Source organism: Dermacentor albipictus, chromosome 1 (genome assembly GCF_038994185.2).
Source record: "Dermacentor albipictus isolate Rhodes 1998 colony chromosome 1, USDA_Dalb.pri_finalv2, whole genome shotgun sequence".
Classification (NCBI taxonomy): Eukaryota; Metazoa; Arthropoda; class Arachnida; order Ixodida; family Ixodidae; genus Dermacentor; species Dermacentor albipictus.
Window position 1 is genome coordinate 400,797,459 of NC_091821.1, and position 17,700 is coordinate 400,815,158.

The window sequence follows — 17,700 nt, forward strand, 5'->3', positions numbered from 1 at the left end:
CGGTGCGGCCAATAAAGGCACGTCCACCTATGTGGCTGCTCACAGTCTGCTCTTGCATCTCACTTTTTGTCAGATTTGCCAAAGCGGTGCATTTGTTTACATCGACATCTACAGCCACAAGTTGTTGTTAGCTTCGGATATTGTGGAAACGATGCATTGCTGATATAAAATAATGTCAAAATGTAGCAAAACATACATATCTGTGCATATGAGCTGCATTGTTCCACCCTGAAATGAGTCAATATGAGCAGCCGAGCCACTTAAACAATGGCAGCTGTGATTCAGACACATATGTTACAGGCTGTTATTACCGATTCTTGCTTTTATTTAACTTATCACACAGTTTGCACGTGCCGTAAGGTCTTATTAGAGAAATCTGTGCTCAGCATGAGCGCTTGAGAAATGCGAATGCCATCGCCGGCGCTATTGGCAGCTGAGCAAGGCGGTTGTTTATGCTGCTGTACTGAATGCACCGTCTTTTGTTTCCAGTTTGACACAGAGGTAAACAATGCTTCTATGGAATTAAAACATGTCAGCATAACAACACGTACAGACCCACCCACCTACGTAGCGAATGCGAGTGGCAACCTTTGGGAACTGTGACATAGAGATGTTGCCATAGCGCTGTGTCGCCGCTTGCTGCTTATTGTGTACACACTGTGCGAAGCGACGAGTAGCTGATAGTAAATCGCTATAGGGCCACAACTTAACTATAAGAGCAGTTTCCTTCATCGTAAATTAAGTTCAGGTTCACCAGTAGTGGGTGCACGAATTCAACAGGGCTAGGCCTAACCCAACCATCGCTAGACAGGATCAACATTAGAGAGTTTTAGCTTGCCCGGTATTCGAGTAAATGCAGGCAGACTGGGCGTTTTACCAGAGGGGCAGAGGCGTAAACGGGAGTGGCCTGCACAGTGCAGCCACGTGGGGGAGGAGAGCTCAACCAGACGAGCACAGGTAATATTGCAATGACCTAGTGTATTTTACTTTGCGGCTGGTGCAAATTTCAACAGCAACATTATTACGCCGCTGCAGAAATTTACACCAGCACCAAAGTAAAATACACTAGGTTACTGCAATATTAGCTCTGCTTTTCTGTATGAGCTCTGCTCCCCCAGGTGGCTGCACTGTGCAAGCCACTCACGTTTACGTCTCCGCCCCTCCAATAAAACGCCCAGTTCGCCTGTGTTTACCCGAATACCGGACACATTAAAACTCTCTATTGGCTCAAACATCATGTATGTGGCTTGAGAGGAGTGAAGCTCGTTTGTTTCAACTTCGAAGGCATGTTTCTATGCGTTTTGAGCGCAATTAATTATATATACAAGTGAGAACCTCGTGGCTACTGCATTGTTGGTTCAACAGCCGATCGCGTAGGGTTCAGTCGAGCGATCATAGGTGGCATGCTGATTTTGCTGGTGCTGTCAGTAAGAAAGCCCATTGCACTACAAATCATGCCCGTAGGTAGCGTCTTCGTTGGCCTGTTATGATAAAATGGTCTCGGCAACACACTGTGCTGAAATGTCAGCATCTTGTCAGCCTTGTATCAAGCTAGTGTTACCATGCCTTAAGTGAGTGTGTGTAGCCAGGCACACGCCGCACCACCAGCAAGAGAAGGCTGACACTGCAAGAAGACTTCATCGGCAAAGTGATGCTCTAACGCCATAGCGATAAGGGCCCCCATGTCGCAGAAAATTTAGTGTCGGTGTCGGCGGAGTTGTCTGCGAGTGAAAATTGCCGGATAATATTAGGTAATATATGTATATGCGATGCCTTTTTATGACATACGGTATATGCGGGTTATATAGAAACACCATTCTATCACTAAAGTTGCTCATACCTTGTCTTACATTGTTAACAATGTTATTCCTTGGAATTTCTAGAATGACAGCCCATAAATGTGGGCTGTGACTCACACTTAATACTAAGTGATTTTAATATTAAATTCTCACACTTAAATATTAAGTGTGAGAATTCTAAGCACTTCTAAGCACTGCATGCTTAGAAGTATTCAATTTATTAAACTGGTAAGGCTTAGGAGTAAAGATCAACGGTGAATACCTCAACAACCTTCGGTTTGCTGATGACATTGTTCTATTCAGCGACAATGCAGACGAGTTGCAATAAATGATTGAGGACCTTAACAGGGAGAGTGTAAGAGTGGGACTGAAGGTTAATATGCAGAAGACAAAGATAATGATAAATAACCTGGCAAGGGAACAAGAGTTCAAGATCGCAAGTCAGCCCCTAGAGTCTGTGGAGGAGTATGTTTACCTAGGTCAACTAATCAGAGGGAACCTAGACCGCGAGAAGGAAATTCATGGAAGAATAAAAATGAGTTGGATTGCATACGGCAGACATCGGGAGCTCCTGAATGGGAGCTTACCATTATCATTGAAAAGGAAAGTATACAATCAGTGCATTTTACCGGTGCTGACATACAGTGCAGAGACTTGGAGGCTGACAAAGAAGCGTGAGAACAAGTTAAGGACTGCGCAAAGCACGATGGAACGAAGAATGCTAGGCATAACTTTAAGAGACAGAAAGAGAGCAGTTTGGATCAGAGAGCAAACGGGCATAAACAATACTCTAATAGACATTAAGAGAAAAAAATTGTGCTGGGCAGGTCATGTAATGCGCAGACTAGATAACCGTTGGACCATTAGGGTAACAGAATGGGTACCAAGAGAAGGGAAGCGCAGTAGAGGACGGCAGAAGACTAGATGGAGTGGCGAAATTAGGAAATTTGCGGGTGCTATTTGGAATCAGTTGGCGCAGGACAGCGGTAATTGGAGATCGCAGGGAGAGGCCTTCGTCCTGCAGTGGGCATGAGTAGGCTGCTGCTGCGGCTGATGATGATGATGAAATATTAAAAGTGCGAAACAATAACAGAAACCTGGAAATTATGTAGCAATTTTTTTTGGTGCAGCTGTGCATACCACTTAGGACAGGCCCAAGCAAGAGGCTGCGTTTCCACCAGAACGCTCGCCTTAAGGCCCATATAGCAATTGCCGCCAGCGTTTTCCAGTAAACATTATGGTTACGTAAGCTTCAGTTGCAGGGAACCGTGGGAAGCGGTTGGGAATCTTTTAATGCTATCGCATTCCACTCTTAAAGGCGAAGCCTAAGCGTCCTCAAGTTTTTCAAGTGTCGCCCAAGCATAATGCAGGGGTTTACCAATAAATTAGCTAGCCTTCAATGCAAGGTGACAACTACGTGGCTCACAGTGCAGTCCGGACGAAGCACTGGCCACTTTCTGTTCAGAAGTGGAGTTGCAGTCTTACGCTAAGCACGTTTTCGGCACCACACCGACATAGAACTAAATACCAGTGGAGTTCCAATGCAGCACATGGCATGAGTCAGTGCATGTCCATGTGCTTTTGTTTGACCATTTTGTACAAACATACTGAGTCGTTAGAGTAGGTCCTTATGATCATTAATTGATGCACCTAAGTGCTTTGCATAAAGCGTGTAAGTTATTATAAAGTTTTAAATACGTACATCGCTGCCGACCACAGCACACCGCTCAACTGAATTTTCAGCCACCCCTAACCATTTGACATAAATTGCCCTAATGATGCTAGAAGGTGAGCTGATTGGCTGCCCAGGGCATGTCATCAGTAATTTTTCCAACTTTATGGTGAACAAATGTTGTTCATAATAGTTGAAATGTTAGTTCATTTGTTTCCATAAAAAGAAAGTAACAGAAAGACAGTGCACAAGGACAATTTCTCACCACGCTTAAGCACTTTTGGCACAAAGCAAGTGTCTCCTTCTGCAGAGCGATCAGGTCGCTCACATATGCCTAGCTTGAGTTTATGCCTCCACCTATCCGTTGAAAGGCTCATTTTGTCTGTGGTTACTGGAATACCAGACACGCTCGACGCTGTGACAGAATGCTCGCAACGCTTCGCTGCTTCAATAGCTCTCGCTGGGGGTCGACTGCCAAAGTGCTGGCAAAGAGCTTTGAGAGGCTTCGCACATTTGCTTCTAGACAACCGGAAGTAGACGACACAATGTGCCATCATGAAGCAGAGGCAGCAAAGAGCTTAGCCCTGATCACTTGGCGAACGAGTTGAGGAGAAAATGGAGGAGGGTGAAATGGAGGAGGGTAACTTGTAATCGTCCGTAGCTATCTTAATATGAGACGCTTCACACAAATTGTGGTGCAAATGATTAACTGTAGCTGTACCCTACGCGTACACAAAATTTGTTCAAACCGTTTCAGGGGTCCTTTAAGGGGGACTTTCCCCCGACATCAGGCCGCACGGTCGCACGCGCGTCCATCACAAAACGTTTTGCGACTAATCCACTAGGGCAGGGTGCATGCGCCGTTGCACTGTGAAAGAGGTGGGTTGTCTTTTTATTACCAGTTGTTGATTGTTGTTTATAAACCTTAGACAGTAACTAAAACATATTTACGCAATGGTGGCAGCATTCCTATTTCACATTTTTCACAGCTGGAGTTTTTGTTTGCCATATCTCCTTTCAAAAGAAGGTAGCCTTTTTAGAAACACACTGTGGCTGCTGAAGTTATAATCGTACCTAGTGTTGCTTGTGTTCACGTTCGCTTCCAGCTGCACTACATGCAGCAGTCTCGTTATGGATAAAGTAATTGGGACAGGAAACGGACTTGGTGTTAAAAGCAGAAGTGCCCTAAAAAAAACCACAACACAGAAGGCGCACTCAAGCAGTGTTGGAATTTGCATAAAATGCATATTTATGCGAAGCCACGCCTAATAGTGGTGACATGACTATGACAAAAGAGCAAGAAATCTCCATCTATGCTGCACGAAGCAGTGGTGCAAGAATTTATCACTTTTTGCTTTGTGCTAAATGAAGCTCGGTGCCACTGCGATTTGAATGATTTGTTCCAAAATACACGCAGTGCAGTCAGTACCACAAGAAACTCCGAATAAAGGGATTTCACTGCAGCAAAGTTTATCATATGTGCACCATGTGAAAATCAAGTATTGAAATTGAGCAGTGTCATATGCACATCTTAAGTCAGCTGATCATATTTTGTGCAACAATCAGTGAAGCAGTGTGAAAGACATTGGTCAAAAGTGGATGTTTTGCGAGACACTGCCTTAGGAATTCAAGACAAAGCTAGCACAAGTGTTGCGCATCTTCACACAGAAATTGCAGAGGTGTATTGTTTGCACACTTGCATGCACGTACATATGGAGTTTTAGTAGCATCTCAGGGGATAGTGGGACAAGTAGCAAAACAAGTCATTTTTAATTTTCTGTATAAGTTTTATAACCCTACCAAGAAGCTGAAGATTTTATCACAATGTACAATTTTCATTAGGTAATAGGGCTGAATGTAATGGAATGGCATATTGGCAAGTGTTCTTATATTTTCTCTGCTTTTACATGAAATAAATATGTGAAGAGCAGCGAGAGGCTTAGAGCAACACACATCAACAAGGAGGGGGGCGGGGTCCTTTCTCTAAAACATGTTTGTTGCTGATGAGTGTCCAATCGTTAGACTACATAACCTTACTTTAACCAATTCCTGATACCTTTTAGATTACAGGTGTCCAAGAAACAATTCTCAAAATGGAGAAAAAGTTTTTCATCTCTCTCTGCATTTCCACTGGAAAAGATGTATATAGAAAAACACACTATGCACAAATAAAGCATGCAAGCCTGTAAAGGATGTTGACAAACGGCATGGAGGCTGAGAGGTAATTTCGCCCCAGAAATGTGGGAGATCGCCGTTTTCGGGCTTCGCTAAGAGTGAAACCAGCCGGGCACTAGGGTAGCGAGTCAGGAGGCGCTCTTTGGCGGCAGATAGCCCGCGTCGCCACCTTGGGACATCTTAAGCTGTTGCACGTGCGGTCTGGAAACGTAGGAAAGGGTGTGACGTTGGGGGCTCTTTGGCCCGGAAGCGCCCTGCCTGGGACGGACCACAGGCAAAGTGTCATTAGGGCATGCCTGGGGTACAAAGGGGCAACTTAAAGCCAGAGGGATTGGTGACCCGATGCGCGGTCTCTTGAAAGACAGGCTGGCACCCAAGACACAATCCATCTCTGCACTTAGCTTTATGGGCCCGCCGGAGGAGACGAACTATGCACAAGACGGCACGGTGAACCGGTGGGTGCGCTTCGGCAGGGGTGCCCTTTGCGGCACGCAGTGCGCGATGGTTTTAATTAAGGTGCAAGGACAGGGCGACGCAGGTAGTCGTTCGCAGTAAGTGTTCTTCAAAGTGTCGGGAGACTTTCCCATACATGTCGCAGAGCAGGACGGTTGGGATATTCTTTGTTTATTTGTTGTTTGGTGGTTCCTTTCTCTCCCTCTATCTCAGTGAATGTTCGGAGGAACACAAGGAGAGGGTGAGAGAGAGTGTCCAGTGAGTGACAGCCCAGTTGACCTAATCAGGTCACTGGGGTGTCATGATTTGCCGTGAGGGGATTCAGGAGGAGCAACTGAAGTGTTAAAACCTGGCTCCCGGCCTCTCACGGGGGTTCCGGGCGCAGGAAAGGTGCACTGCACTTTCAGCTCTGCCGAGTGAAGGCGCCGGTTCCAGTGTAACCGAGGGGTCTTGACGTATGAACGATGTTATGCACTATCGGCTATGTCGAGTTGATACGCCAGACTCACTGTAAATAGCTGTCGATGTAAATATTGTGTACATAAAGTCTTTTCTCTAAGTGCAAACGTCTATGGCGTCCCATATCTGATGGAAGAGGAGAAGCGACGACGACGGCAGCTGAAGGAAAGCTTCTCTACCAAGTAAGCTGGTTACACCAGCTTGGAGCACTCTGTGCTACGAGAGTAGGAAGCAAGAAAATTTAGTAGGCCCTTATGTGCTAAATCCAGCAGAAGCATCGATCTTTTTTTTGTTCAGGTTCCACTCAATGTACCTGCCATTTTATCTGATGGCAACTACAGCAGCTTCATTTCCTCTTGAGCAATACTGCAGTTTTTCCTGCAACTGACTGAAGCGAACTCTATGGCTCTATGACCCCATCCCTGGGACAGTAATGTAAGGGTGGCAGCAGACCAAAAGAAAAGAGAAAGGAGACCACACGTTGGCGAAAGTGACATCAAAACACATTTTAATGGCTGTGCATGTAATACAAACCCGCATACATATATATATATATTTATTTATATATATTTATATATATTATGTACAAAAAAGCGTTGCACTCTCATGCACAAGCAAGACAACAGGAAGAGACGCAGTGGCAGGAGAACCAATAGGCAGGCAGGCAGCGGACACTGGCACATACGCGACGGCCCTCTCGGAAAGCGGCAACAAGGAGAGCCACACGCTGTGTCCCGTCAAAAGTTTCACCAGTGGCGACAATATACAACCGCTCAAACTGCCAACAAAGCACAACACACTGTGCCGACCGTGGCACGGCAAACACTTCGAAGCACAGTTTCTCCTCGCTCCAATTACAAAAATTACGTTAAACTCTGCAGACGAAGAAAGATGTATAAAAAGGACTCCCATATTCCCCCTTGCATTTTTGTGCATTGCGGTTTCCATCAAGTACAATCTTTTCGACGTGCCTTGTAAAGGAGACGTCACATGTATGCAACAAACTCGGTAGCCGAGCTTTTCGATATAAAAAGGAAGGCTGTGCATTACTGCAACACAGACTGAACAGAACAGTTCATGCGAAAATGCATGCAATTAGCTTGTTTTCCAGACGTAAGCAGCAGCTTGGAAAAGAAGGAAGGGAAGGAAAGAAAGAAGGCATTGGCGCACTGCTTGTGCAACGAGGTAAAAAAAGGTCCAAGCAAGAACAGAGAGCCAGCGGCTGCTGCGAGGCCATGACTGGAAAAAGACTAACTGGATTAGAAAAAAAGCTACAATAAAACGTGTAGACCACTTTGATTGGTTTTGAGTACATTACCTAAAATCAAGCTCGGGATGAAATAGTGGTGACTAGATGCTGCAGTTTAAAAACGGGCCATAAAAATTGAAAACCACGAAAGCGAAAGGAACACCGCTTCTGTGCCAGCACACATGCAATACAAAAAGGTGTAAATGACATACGAGAAAATAACACAGACTTGGTTTAGAAAAAAAAAATGAAGGCGAGGCATTACATAAGTTAACTATCTTTCACTGCACCACAGACCGGCTGCAAGTGTGCTGTCTAGCACCAATCGTTATCTTAAAAAATCTATGCAGAAGAAAAAAAGAATGGGCCACTGCACCAAGCGCCTCCAAGCTTAGTTGCAATGCCTGCAGTTCTTGTGGCTAAGTTTAAATAACTGGTTTGGAATACTTCAGGTAAGATAGTCCCACGAACAGCATATGACGGAAGGCCAAAGTGATCTCCCATTTCATCATTTATAACTCTAAATCTCTTGGCTCTGATGACAGTTGTCGCGTAAGTGTGCATCTAAATGTTGCATTCTTTTGCGCAGCTGTCGCATCCTTGTGCGAGGAAAAGACTTGCTATGCTCTTTCCTTAGGAAAGACAGCATGACGAATCTGCTCCATACAGGAATATGCTATACATTTAAGCAAAAGCCAAAGAGTGACAACACTCTCTTGCTTAACCTGGTCGTCTGCCAAAAAGTGGTGCAAAGATATACAAAGATGGACATTACACGTGCCGATGTGAAAGTTGGCACCATTGAACTTTGCATGAGCCATTTATTCTTTGCTTGATTTGCACACTAACAATTCTGCTTATGCACGAGCCTTGCTTAGAGGCATATGAAAGCCTTTCACAACTAATAATCGTCTGCTCTCTCTCTCATTCATATTTACTAACAAGGGAACGGCAGTGTTATCATAATGCAGCTGTAAACGACCATGCTTTGAAATGCCTTCTCCTGTTTATAGTACAATAACTGCTGACCTCATGAATCTCATTAGGAGGGGACAAACGCAGCAAAAACGAAATAAAGTGCCTAGCACTTTGCGTGGTATAGAACAAGTGCACACTTCAATGTGGGTCGTTGTAAAACTTCAGAGGGACACTCCCTCAATTCTCTCATTTTTCGTTTGCCCCACTTGGTGTTCTTTAACAACACGGTACTACATACATAGTGCCACGACACGCTGGATTTTTTCAAATAAAATCTGCATAGGGGAAGAAACGAAGTGGAGGAGGAGGAAGCTAAATCTTTATGCACTGTGCTTTCACGGCGCTCTTATATAAAATGGAGTCGTATAGCTTTGCCACTATAGATTGAAACCCTGCTTTCTTTAAAATACAGTTTTTGCCCTTCTCATCGTACCCAAATCTAGCTTAGCCACAGAATAAAGTCTGCCTAAGCACGACCACGAGCACCCGTAACAAATGCAGTTTGTCACTTCCGACGCGTTTTACAACGCCCGCCACGCTGCTCTGCAGCGTTCGTGATCGTTACTTGCAACTTTTAAGAGAGGTGTGGCTGACATCACACCGTGTCCTGAATATTTAACACTTCAGAGGTTGTCTTTTCTTTTTTTTTCTTTAGTTCTTTCTTAGGTTTTTCTATCTTTTTGTCCATTCCATTTTCTTTTATAAAGGTTCACCTTGCTTGTGTATTTTCCACATGTTCTTGAGTCTGCTGTTGTGGACACATCTATGTACTGTCACTGTATGCTTGTTGTGTCTTTCTGTCCACCACCCAGTGTCTCACATTTGTGAACACAGACAGCTTTGGTCGTCTGCACTCCCTTCGAAGAACCTTGCTTTGTGCAGACCGAGGGATGCATGCTCTGGCCAAAGGCGAGAAAGGCAGTCTCAGAACATGATCTCCTTGGGCTCTGTCTGGTCCTTGACGTACTGTGTGAACCGCTTGAGGAACTTGGGGTACTCCCGCTTGTAAACAGCACGCAGCACTGATGCGGGGGCCCAGCCACCAGGATTGACTGTGCAGAAAACATAGAGAGTGCTCTCATTTAAGTATCACTGCAATGCTGTCAAAGTTAAAAAAAGAATTGCAATTTTTTTTACTATGTGAAACCGTTATGGAGCTACCACGTCATGTGCACTAGCAGTGCTTCACACAGTACACTACAGGTTGCAGAAAATGCCCACAGCAGCATGTGAACCATCTGCATTGCAGAGTTGTGGATTTTCCTGTCCTGTGTCTTTCAGTGTATGTTGCTGGCTTTGCTTCGTTACTTTCAGAGCATGTCTATTATTGTCTCGTGTACAGTAGCATGCACTGCTATTGCTGTAATGCAAGGTACTGTGTGTGTTACTGTGCATGTTAACAAGGCAATGCTACCTTTAGCGCCCACACTTTATTGGTGCCTTGTTGTCGCAGTTGGTTGGAGTGTCACTTTTTTATAATGGAGAGTGCTAATATGAGATCGAAATAGATTACTTTTTTTTTTAAAGGGTCCTCCTGAACCACCTCTCGACTCGGTAAAAAAACATAGTCCATGGATAGCATACACTGCAGTGAACATCTCGGCTAGGTTTTGCAGTTGTGCATGATGCGTACAGCTCACTCGTGCGTGATGCATACAGCCCACAAGGAGAGCATGAAGTCCCCTTTTTCTTAAACCCTCTCTTTACAACAGAAGCCTACTCCTCACTCTTTTCCGGACGCTTCATTTCATAATATAGCAGATTCCCATACGCGACTGCTGTTGGCAAATAGCCGATATCAATCAAGATGGGTGTTTGGACAGTGAGCTTCTTTCTACTGTTACTGTGTATACTTATTGACGCAGTTTAACAAAAGAAAACTGAACTCAAAATCTGCTTTCGAAGGTGGGTAAAAAACATGCACAGCTTGCACTATTTGCGCAAGGCTGGAGTCAACAGTGGAACTTGTAGTCACCTGCTTTTACATGGCTTGTCTAAGTTGTTTGCAGGTTTTGCGAGGTTATGCTAGGCTTTGCTAAGTTGTTGGTAGGCTTAGCCAAGTCGTTTCTAGGTTTTGTGAGGTTATGGTAGGTTTTGCTAAGTTGTTGTCTCGGCGTGCTTGATGCTGGAAGTTTTCGAGCAGTCACAGGCCGGGATCGCCTTCTCGGCGTCGTCGAGCATTCAGGCGCCAACTCTCGCCAAGACTTAAGCGTTCCCTCGACTCGGTGTTGCCTCTTCTCAGCCGCAGCTTTGGCGCTGTGTTCCGGATCACCTCCACGGTGATGCATCGCTTTTTGCTTGGCAGTATGGCACGCTTCCCTGTAAGCCGCCGCTTCTTCAGGTGTCCGAACTTTCTTCAGTCTTCCCATGGCAGCAGCACTTACACACGGAGTAGAGGCAAGAGGTGTGTTGCCGCACCGGCTGTTCCGAGCTTTTACTCACCTGTGACATCACGACTCCGCCCTAAGCGTTTGGGGTGCGAAGAGGTTACCTGATTAGGTGCTCTCGCAGGTGGTTGCTAGGAAATGCAAGGCGGCACACAGCTGGGCTGAGTTTTCTAGTAATGCTCCATGGCGAAACTAAAGCTTAAACAGCTCTGCTGTTAATAATGAGATACTTCCAGAAAAAGCTGAGTATCGTATGCTCACGCTTAGCTGCGGCCGCCTGCATAGGAAATAAATTTTGGCCACTCTGCTTATCAGTGGCGTAGCCGTCAGGTCTCGCTAATTTCAACTATTTTGAATGCTTAACCAGCCTTGAACTATGCAAAACTTAAGGTCAGACCACACACATACACGCACACACTTGCCAGCAGACTCTCACTCCTGGCCGCTCCTGGTTAAATGCCTTGGCAGACTTCGCTCCATATTAAGCTTAAAATGCGCAAGTTGGATGTGGCTACTATATGTCAGTCAAACCGGCTCAGGACAAAGCCAGTCTACACCACACAGCATGATCAGACTGGAGCATGCGAGTACGAACATGTACTCAAGCCCTGTCATGCACAAAGCAAACATTGCACATACACACTATAGTTACATGTAGCTGCTGTCTGCTACATAGCGTAGATAGTATGGCTGCCATGGGGTGCCACAACAAGTACCCTGGGTGAGTGCACAGCAGCTCACTGAGGAAAACCTTGTTCGGCATGTTGTAGGTGCCAAAAATGGTAGTGGCACCTAGAAAGTGAACATCTAGAATCAAATTTGAAATGCACACCACAGTGACGTTCAGTAGGCGGAGTGCTGGTGGCACGTCCTGCTTTGCCATAGCCTTTGCAGTGCAAGGCATTGGAGAAGGAGTGGAAGCACTGTGAATGGGATGTTTGAATGCCAATAAACTCCGCTTCTACTGAATGCAATGAGTACTCTTTGTGGGAAGGTATTTCTGAAATAGCCTATTTTAACTTCAAATGCATTTCTCGACCTCTATAAAAAGTGGTTCAGGGCCCTTTAACTCCAATGTGTATGCGTTTTCTTCACAACATGTTTGCAATTATTATCAAGGAACTACAAGCACAATATCATATATGGAGCTCTGCAGGTCTCTACAACACCTAGAGCTGCCTGAGACCAGCAGGCCCATATACAAGAGAAAAAAACATCCATGCTGATACACTAAAATAATGGTATGTGTTCTTCACACTGTAAACAATTAAAATCTGTTCCTTCATCCGATTTCACTAAGGCAGACATATACATACCCCTGTCAAGTAGCCAAGTGCACTTAGGGGGGCGCACTTTAGGACCTTGAGTGACACTTTAGGCTGCGCGGTTCTAAATGGGAAAACACAGCGCACTCACAGCAAAAAAAAAAAAATATGGCGACAAACTAAGAGCGCATTTTTTGAATATGTAGATTCAAAAGAAAAAACTTCTAAAAAGTGATTGTTTTACACTATATCATAAATAAGATAAGCTTAGCCTATTTTTTACCAACAAAAGTACAAAAAGATTCTTTATTATAAGAGTGCTGCAAGTCAATGCCGGTAAAGACGAATGCCTAGCCAATCCAGAACAACATGGTGTTTTGCGACGAGACGGCATTTGACTCTGATAAGACAGAGTATGAGCAAGTTCTGTTCTGAATATTTTGTTAAAAGCTGTTCAACAACTAAAATGAACTTCTGTGTCCTCTTTTAATGCATTACATTTTGTACCATTGAAATCGCTGGCAGCGAGGCTACGCCCTCAGCCAGCAAAGTGCGTTCCGTGAATGCACTCTAACTGGAGTGCACTCTTCTGCAAGTACACTCTACTTGCGATGTTTCGATTTGGGGAAGTGCACTTAAACCGAGTGACAATCTCTGTAAGTGCACTTAATTTGCCCACTTGACAGGGGTAATAATCAGTTCTTTGATGCCATGAGTTACATCAGGTTAACCATTGTGCTGCTTCCTGTCAACATGTTATCAAGAATCATTATTTTGTAATCTTACTACCATTAAGCTCATCTGCAGCAGCAAGACATTAATGCCCTGACAGTTCACTGTACGGTGAAGCCCAAGTGGTGTTAACAGAAGAGAGAAAAGAACTGTGGTAATAAGAACAAACAAAAACACGCAGTTCATTGCAACACGACAAACAAAGTCATACGAGCTCATCTGCAGCAGCAAGACATTGATGCCCTGACAGTTCACTGTACAGTGAAGCCCAAGTGGTGTAAACAGAAGAGAGAAAATAACTGTGGTAATAAGAACAAACAAAAGCCTGGAGTTCATTGCAACACGCCAAACTAAGTCATAGGAGTCAGGTTACACGTTTCGCTTGCATTATTCTCACTATTCAAGTCTGGTTTCTAAATGTTTACATACATGAGCCTTAACGTGCACTTAATAAGCTTTCAGACATTAAATAAAACTCGTCTGGATACTGCAAGTCATCTTAAATTATGCCTCAATGTAAACCTGCCAAAGTGCTATAAGGGCAATTAAACCACTATTTGTATATAATTATCATTTTTTTAGTATGTGAGCAATAATTAAAGTATAGTATAGTTTAAAACACTACCATTTAGCTTCATTAATGGCCGTCTGATGTATCAATTAACTAAGTGCACCCCTTCCCAGCCTCCAACTTTTGCCAGTGTACCTTTGCACCTTGCATACGGCAAGATGCAAAGATTTCCTGCGAGTAAGGAGGTCCACAAATGAGATTTTCCATAAGGCCTGAGGATGAGTTTGTTTCATTGCTCCAATGCTTAAGAGGAAGCTTTAGCTCGGGTGCTCCTATCTAAATACATGTAAAAGGAGAATTCGTTTTTCTTGGCAACCATTGCACCAAATTTGATGAGGTTTGTTGCATTTAAAAGAACAACTTAAAGTCTAGTGACTGTTCATTTCGAATTTTTGAGTTAGGCCATGAATTTCTTGTAAAAAATTGGCAAAAATCGAAAATCTTCAATATACGTAACTATCAAGTTTACAACTCTGTAACTCAACAACGAACAATGATAATACAATTCTGTGAAACGCATCTAATAGTACATCTAAAGCAGACAACATTGATATGTTACATAAGAATATAAAAAAATTTAGTAATAGGGAAATACAACTTTTGCAAAACCTTTGTAACCAACGTAACAAATTCAGGTAATATGCAAAATGACATAATGAATTTGTCCGCTTTGAATGATCTAATGGATGCCGTTTACAGAATCGCTATATCAGTTCTCGATGCAGAGCTATGAATTTGTAAACTTCGTGCTTCTATTTTTTTCAAATGGTCAAATATTTGAAAATCGTTTAAAGAAAATTCAAGCCCTAAATCGAAATTTCGCTTCCAACAGTCAATAAAATTTAATAATCTCTTTCAAATGCAACAAATTTCATTAAAATCGGTCCAGGGGTTATCACAGAAAAACGTTTTTGCATTTTACATGTATTTGAATAGGCCGCGTCGGAGTTGGGCCCGAGCTAAAGCTTCCTCAATGCTCAATGCATAGGGTAGAACACCTTTCAAATAAATTTGTAGCAATGTTACAAGTATAGCCTAAAAGTATTTTTAGAATAGAAATTACAGGAAAATATTTGCATTACATTTGTGAACATATGGCAACTAGCTCAAATCAAGCATCTTACGATAGCTCACCTGGTCGAAGTGAATACTTTTCATTGACGTGATACTCACTAAAACAGTCTCACCTCTTCTTTTTTTTTAACCTTTTGACAATGCTAACTTGTTACACCATTGTCTTATAACTTGGTTAAATGGAACCTGAAAGCCATTACTCACAGGCACCACAAATGCATACTTACTGGTTGAGCAATATGTGATTTTGCATGAGAGGTTGTCCCGAGTGATGTTGCTGTTTGGCTGTGGTGGGTCCACAAAGGTCTGGCACATCAGGCACACAGTCAACCGCACACGTACACACTTGCCAAGCTGCAAAAGAAATGACGTGCCAAAGTACTCATTAGGAGAAATCTAGTCAGGCACCATGGCTTCATGAATTGTCAGAACTTCCAATTAGCATAATGTGGACACAGTTTGTGTAATCATGGGCACTAAGAAGATTGTATTTTAACATTTACCGGCTCAGCAGTGCAGTCAACAAGTGCAATTGTGAGCGCTAAGCACTGAGCTTTATAAAAAACTAGTGGACAATACAAATGACAATGCACATTCTCCGAGCAAGTCAGAAAAAATTTAATTCTGGGGTTTTACGTGCCAAAACCACTTTCTGATATGAGGCACGCCGTAGTGGAGGACTCCGGAAATTTCGACCACCTCGGGTTCTTTAACGTGCACCTAAATCTAAGTACACGGGTGTTTTCACATTTCGCCCCCATCGAAATGCGGCTGCCGTGGCCGGGATTCGATCCCGCGACCTCGTGCTCAGCAGCCTAACACCATAGCCACTGAGCAACCACGGCGGGTTCCGAGCAAGTCAGTTCGGTCAACTTGAGGCGTTGTGCAATTCAATAACACACGCTTATTCATTAGGTCCAACATGATCGAATCAAATTTATGAACGAGTGTATCATCGCTGCTGGTGCTACTGTGTTGCACTATATGAAGCATTGTTATAAGCAATTTTTTTCATCGCTTTTTAATCTCATGGCGAACAAGGCTCCTAGACGGGAGCCCGAACGTTAGCCTTACTAAATCTTTTCAGGTTGGGATGTGTCTTTATCTTTCATCAAACTTACAGGTACGTGAGGTGTGTCGCAAGAGTTGTTGCAGACGATCCAGACATCGTGAGCATCGGGGTCCTCCTCGTTGGGTGCCCGTGCCATGTGCGACCAGAAGAGGGCATCCCGCTGGGTGGCTGGCCACACCCTTTTGTGTATCTGGTGCACTATCACTGTCATGGGCTCCAGCACCTCAAGCACTTCCATGTTCTCTAAGGTTGCTGCAGGTAGAAAAGAGTAAAACAAGATTAAAAGCCAAATATATGAGCAACTACAGAATGCAAAGATTAAAAATGTGCAGAAAACTAAGGTAATGTTCGATAGCCTAGCAAGAGAATGAGTATTCGTAATTGGTAGTCAGCATATGGAATCTGTGCAAGGGTATGTTTATCTTCATGACCCATGTAAAGGTTAGTATGCAAGAACAATTCATAAGTGGCAGTTAGTTGCCAGAATCTGCAAGTACCGTAGTTGACCGCATATAACCCGCCCTCTCCCACTTAAGAAAAGAAGAAAAAGAAGAAAACAATCCATACATATAATATGCAAAGGTACCTGCACACAACAATGCTCAAATCAGCGTAAAAAGTAGTCTCACGAATGCATGACTCTACAACATCGTATCTTCGATCAGCAGCTCTGTTCCCCACTTCTTCTGCAACACTGAACCTTTTGCTGCGCTGTAAAAGCCTGCCATCCAGCGCAGCTTTCATAATCTGTGCTTTGGTTCACCGAAACCATGTGCACTCTTTGTAAACTGCTTACACAACCCAAAAACCTGCCAACACAGCCACATTTCAAGGCAAAATTTGCATCTAATTCACACCGTAACTTTACTCTTAAATTTAAATAATCTTTGGTGCGGGCTACATGTGCAAGAATACCATATGCTTCTCCAGGCCAACTGCTTGCAGGGAACCTGCATGGCTGGAAGCACACTGCCACCTTGGCTTGGCCGTCAAGTGGTGCTTAGATTAACAAGCCAAGAAGAAGCTGAAATACTAGACATACACATAGGCGTGTGCCCACTTATGAACACAGCAGCATATGTGGCAGTCATTCTCCCAAATTTTTTGCGTAGATTACTTGGCTTGTTGACCCCAGCATCACCTGACATCTGAGCCAAGGTGCACACTACAGTGTCTTTGCCAATGAAGCAAGCACAACCACACGAAGTTTTTGCAAAGATTTTTAACGAATTACATGTACACCAAATCACCCGTAGCAATATTTTAAACTTCAAACCAATGCACTAACTCATCCTGGCAGTTACACCTGTTTCTTTCAGTGGCCTATGTAACTCTGGTTGTGACTGTAGCTTCATTTGTCACCCCTGTTCTTTTGTCTGTGTTACGCTCAAGACATATAAATGTATGCTGAGGACACAGGCAGAGACTGGAAAATTAGATATACACTAGTAGTACTAGTAATGAATCAATGCAAACAAACACACACACTAAAAAAAAGAAAGAGAAAGCCTGAAGAGAAAAACTGCAAGTAGGTTGAATTTAAGACGAAAAAAAAAAAACTGCACAGCTGGAACACAAGACAACATGAAAATGCTTAAACACTGTAAATTGCAGCACAGAACAAGACAGTAGAGCAATGAAAACAATGTTACAATGAGGCCATCAGGATCTAGTTCACATGATGGAAGGAAAGCACTGGCTTATGCATATCAGCATGGATTGCTGCACACATTGGATGCATAGTTATGAAAAGCAACCCAATAAAGTTGATTTCCTTTAGAGGGCACCTCACTAGGACTTTTAATTTGGTTATA

The 17,700-nt window shown here is 43.7% G+C and overlaps 1 protein-coding gene across 1 annotated transcript in view; it reads right to left on the minus strand.

The window, feature by feature from the left end:
- Nucleotides 1–7,044: 7,044 nt before the first annotated feature.
- cert (ceramide transfer protein) overlaps nucleotides 7,045–17,700 on the minus strand; it is a 65,738-nt gene continuing 55,082 nt past the window's right edge. The window contains exons 10-12 of the mRNA XM_065452470.2: nucleotides 15,936–16,138; nucleotides 15,042–15,168; nucleotides 7,045–9,837 (exon numbers count right to left, since the gene is read on the minus strand). Of these exons, the coding sequence (XP_065308542.1) occupies nucleotides 9,710–9,837; nucleotides 15,042–15,168; nucleotides 15,936–16,138 (458 nt within the window). The 3' untranslated portion in view covers nucleotides 7,045–9,709. The remainder of the gene's footprint in view (nucleotides 9,838–15,041; nucleotides 15,169–15,935; nucleotides 16,139–17,700) is intronic.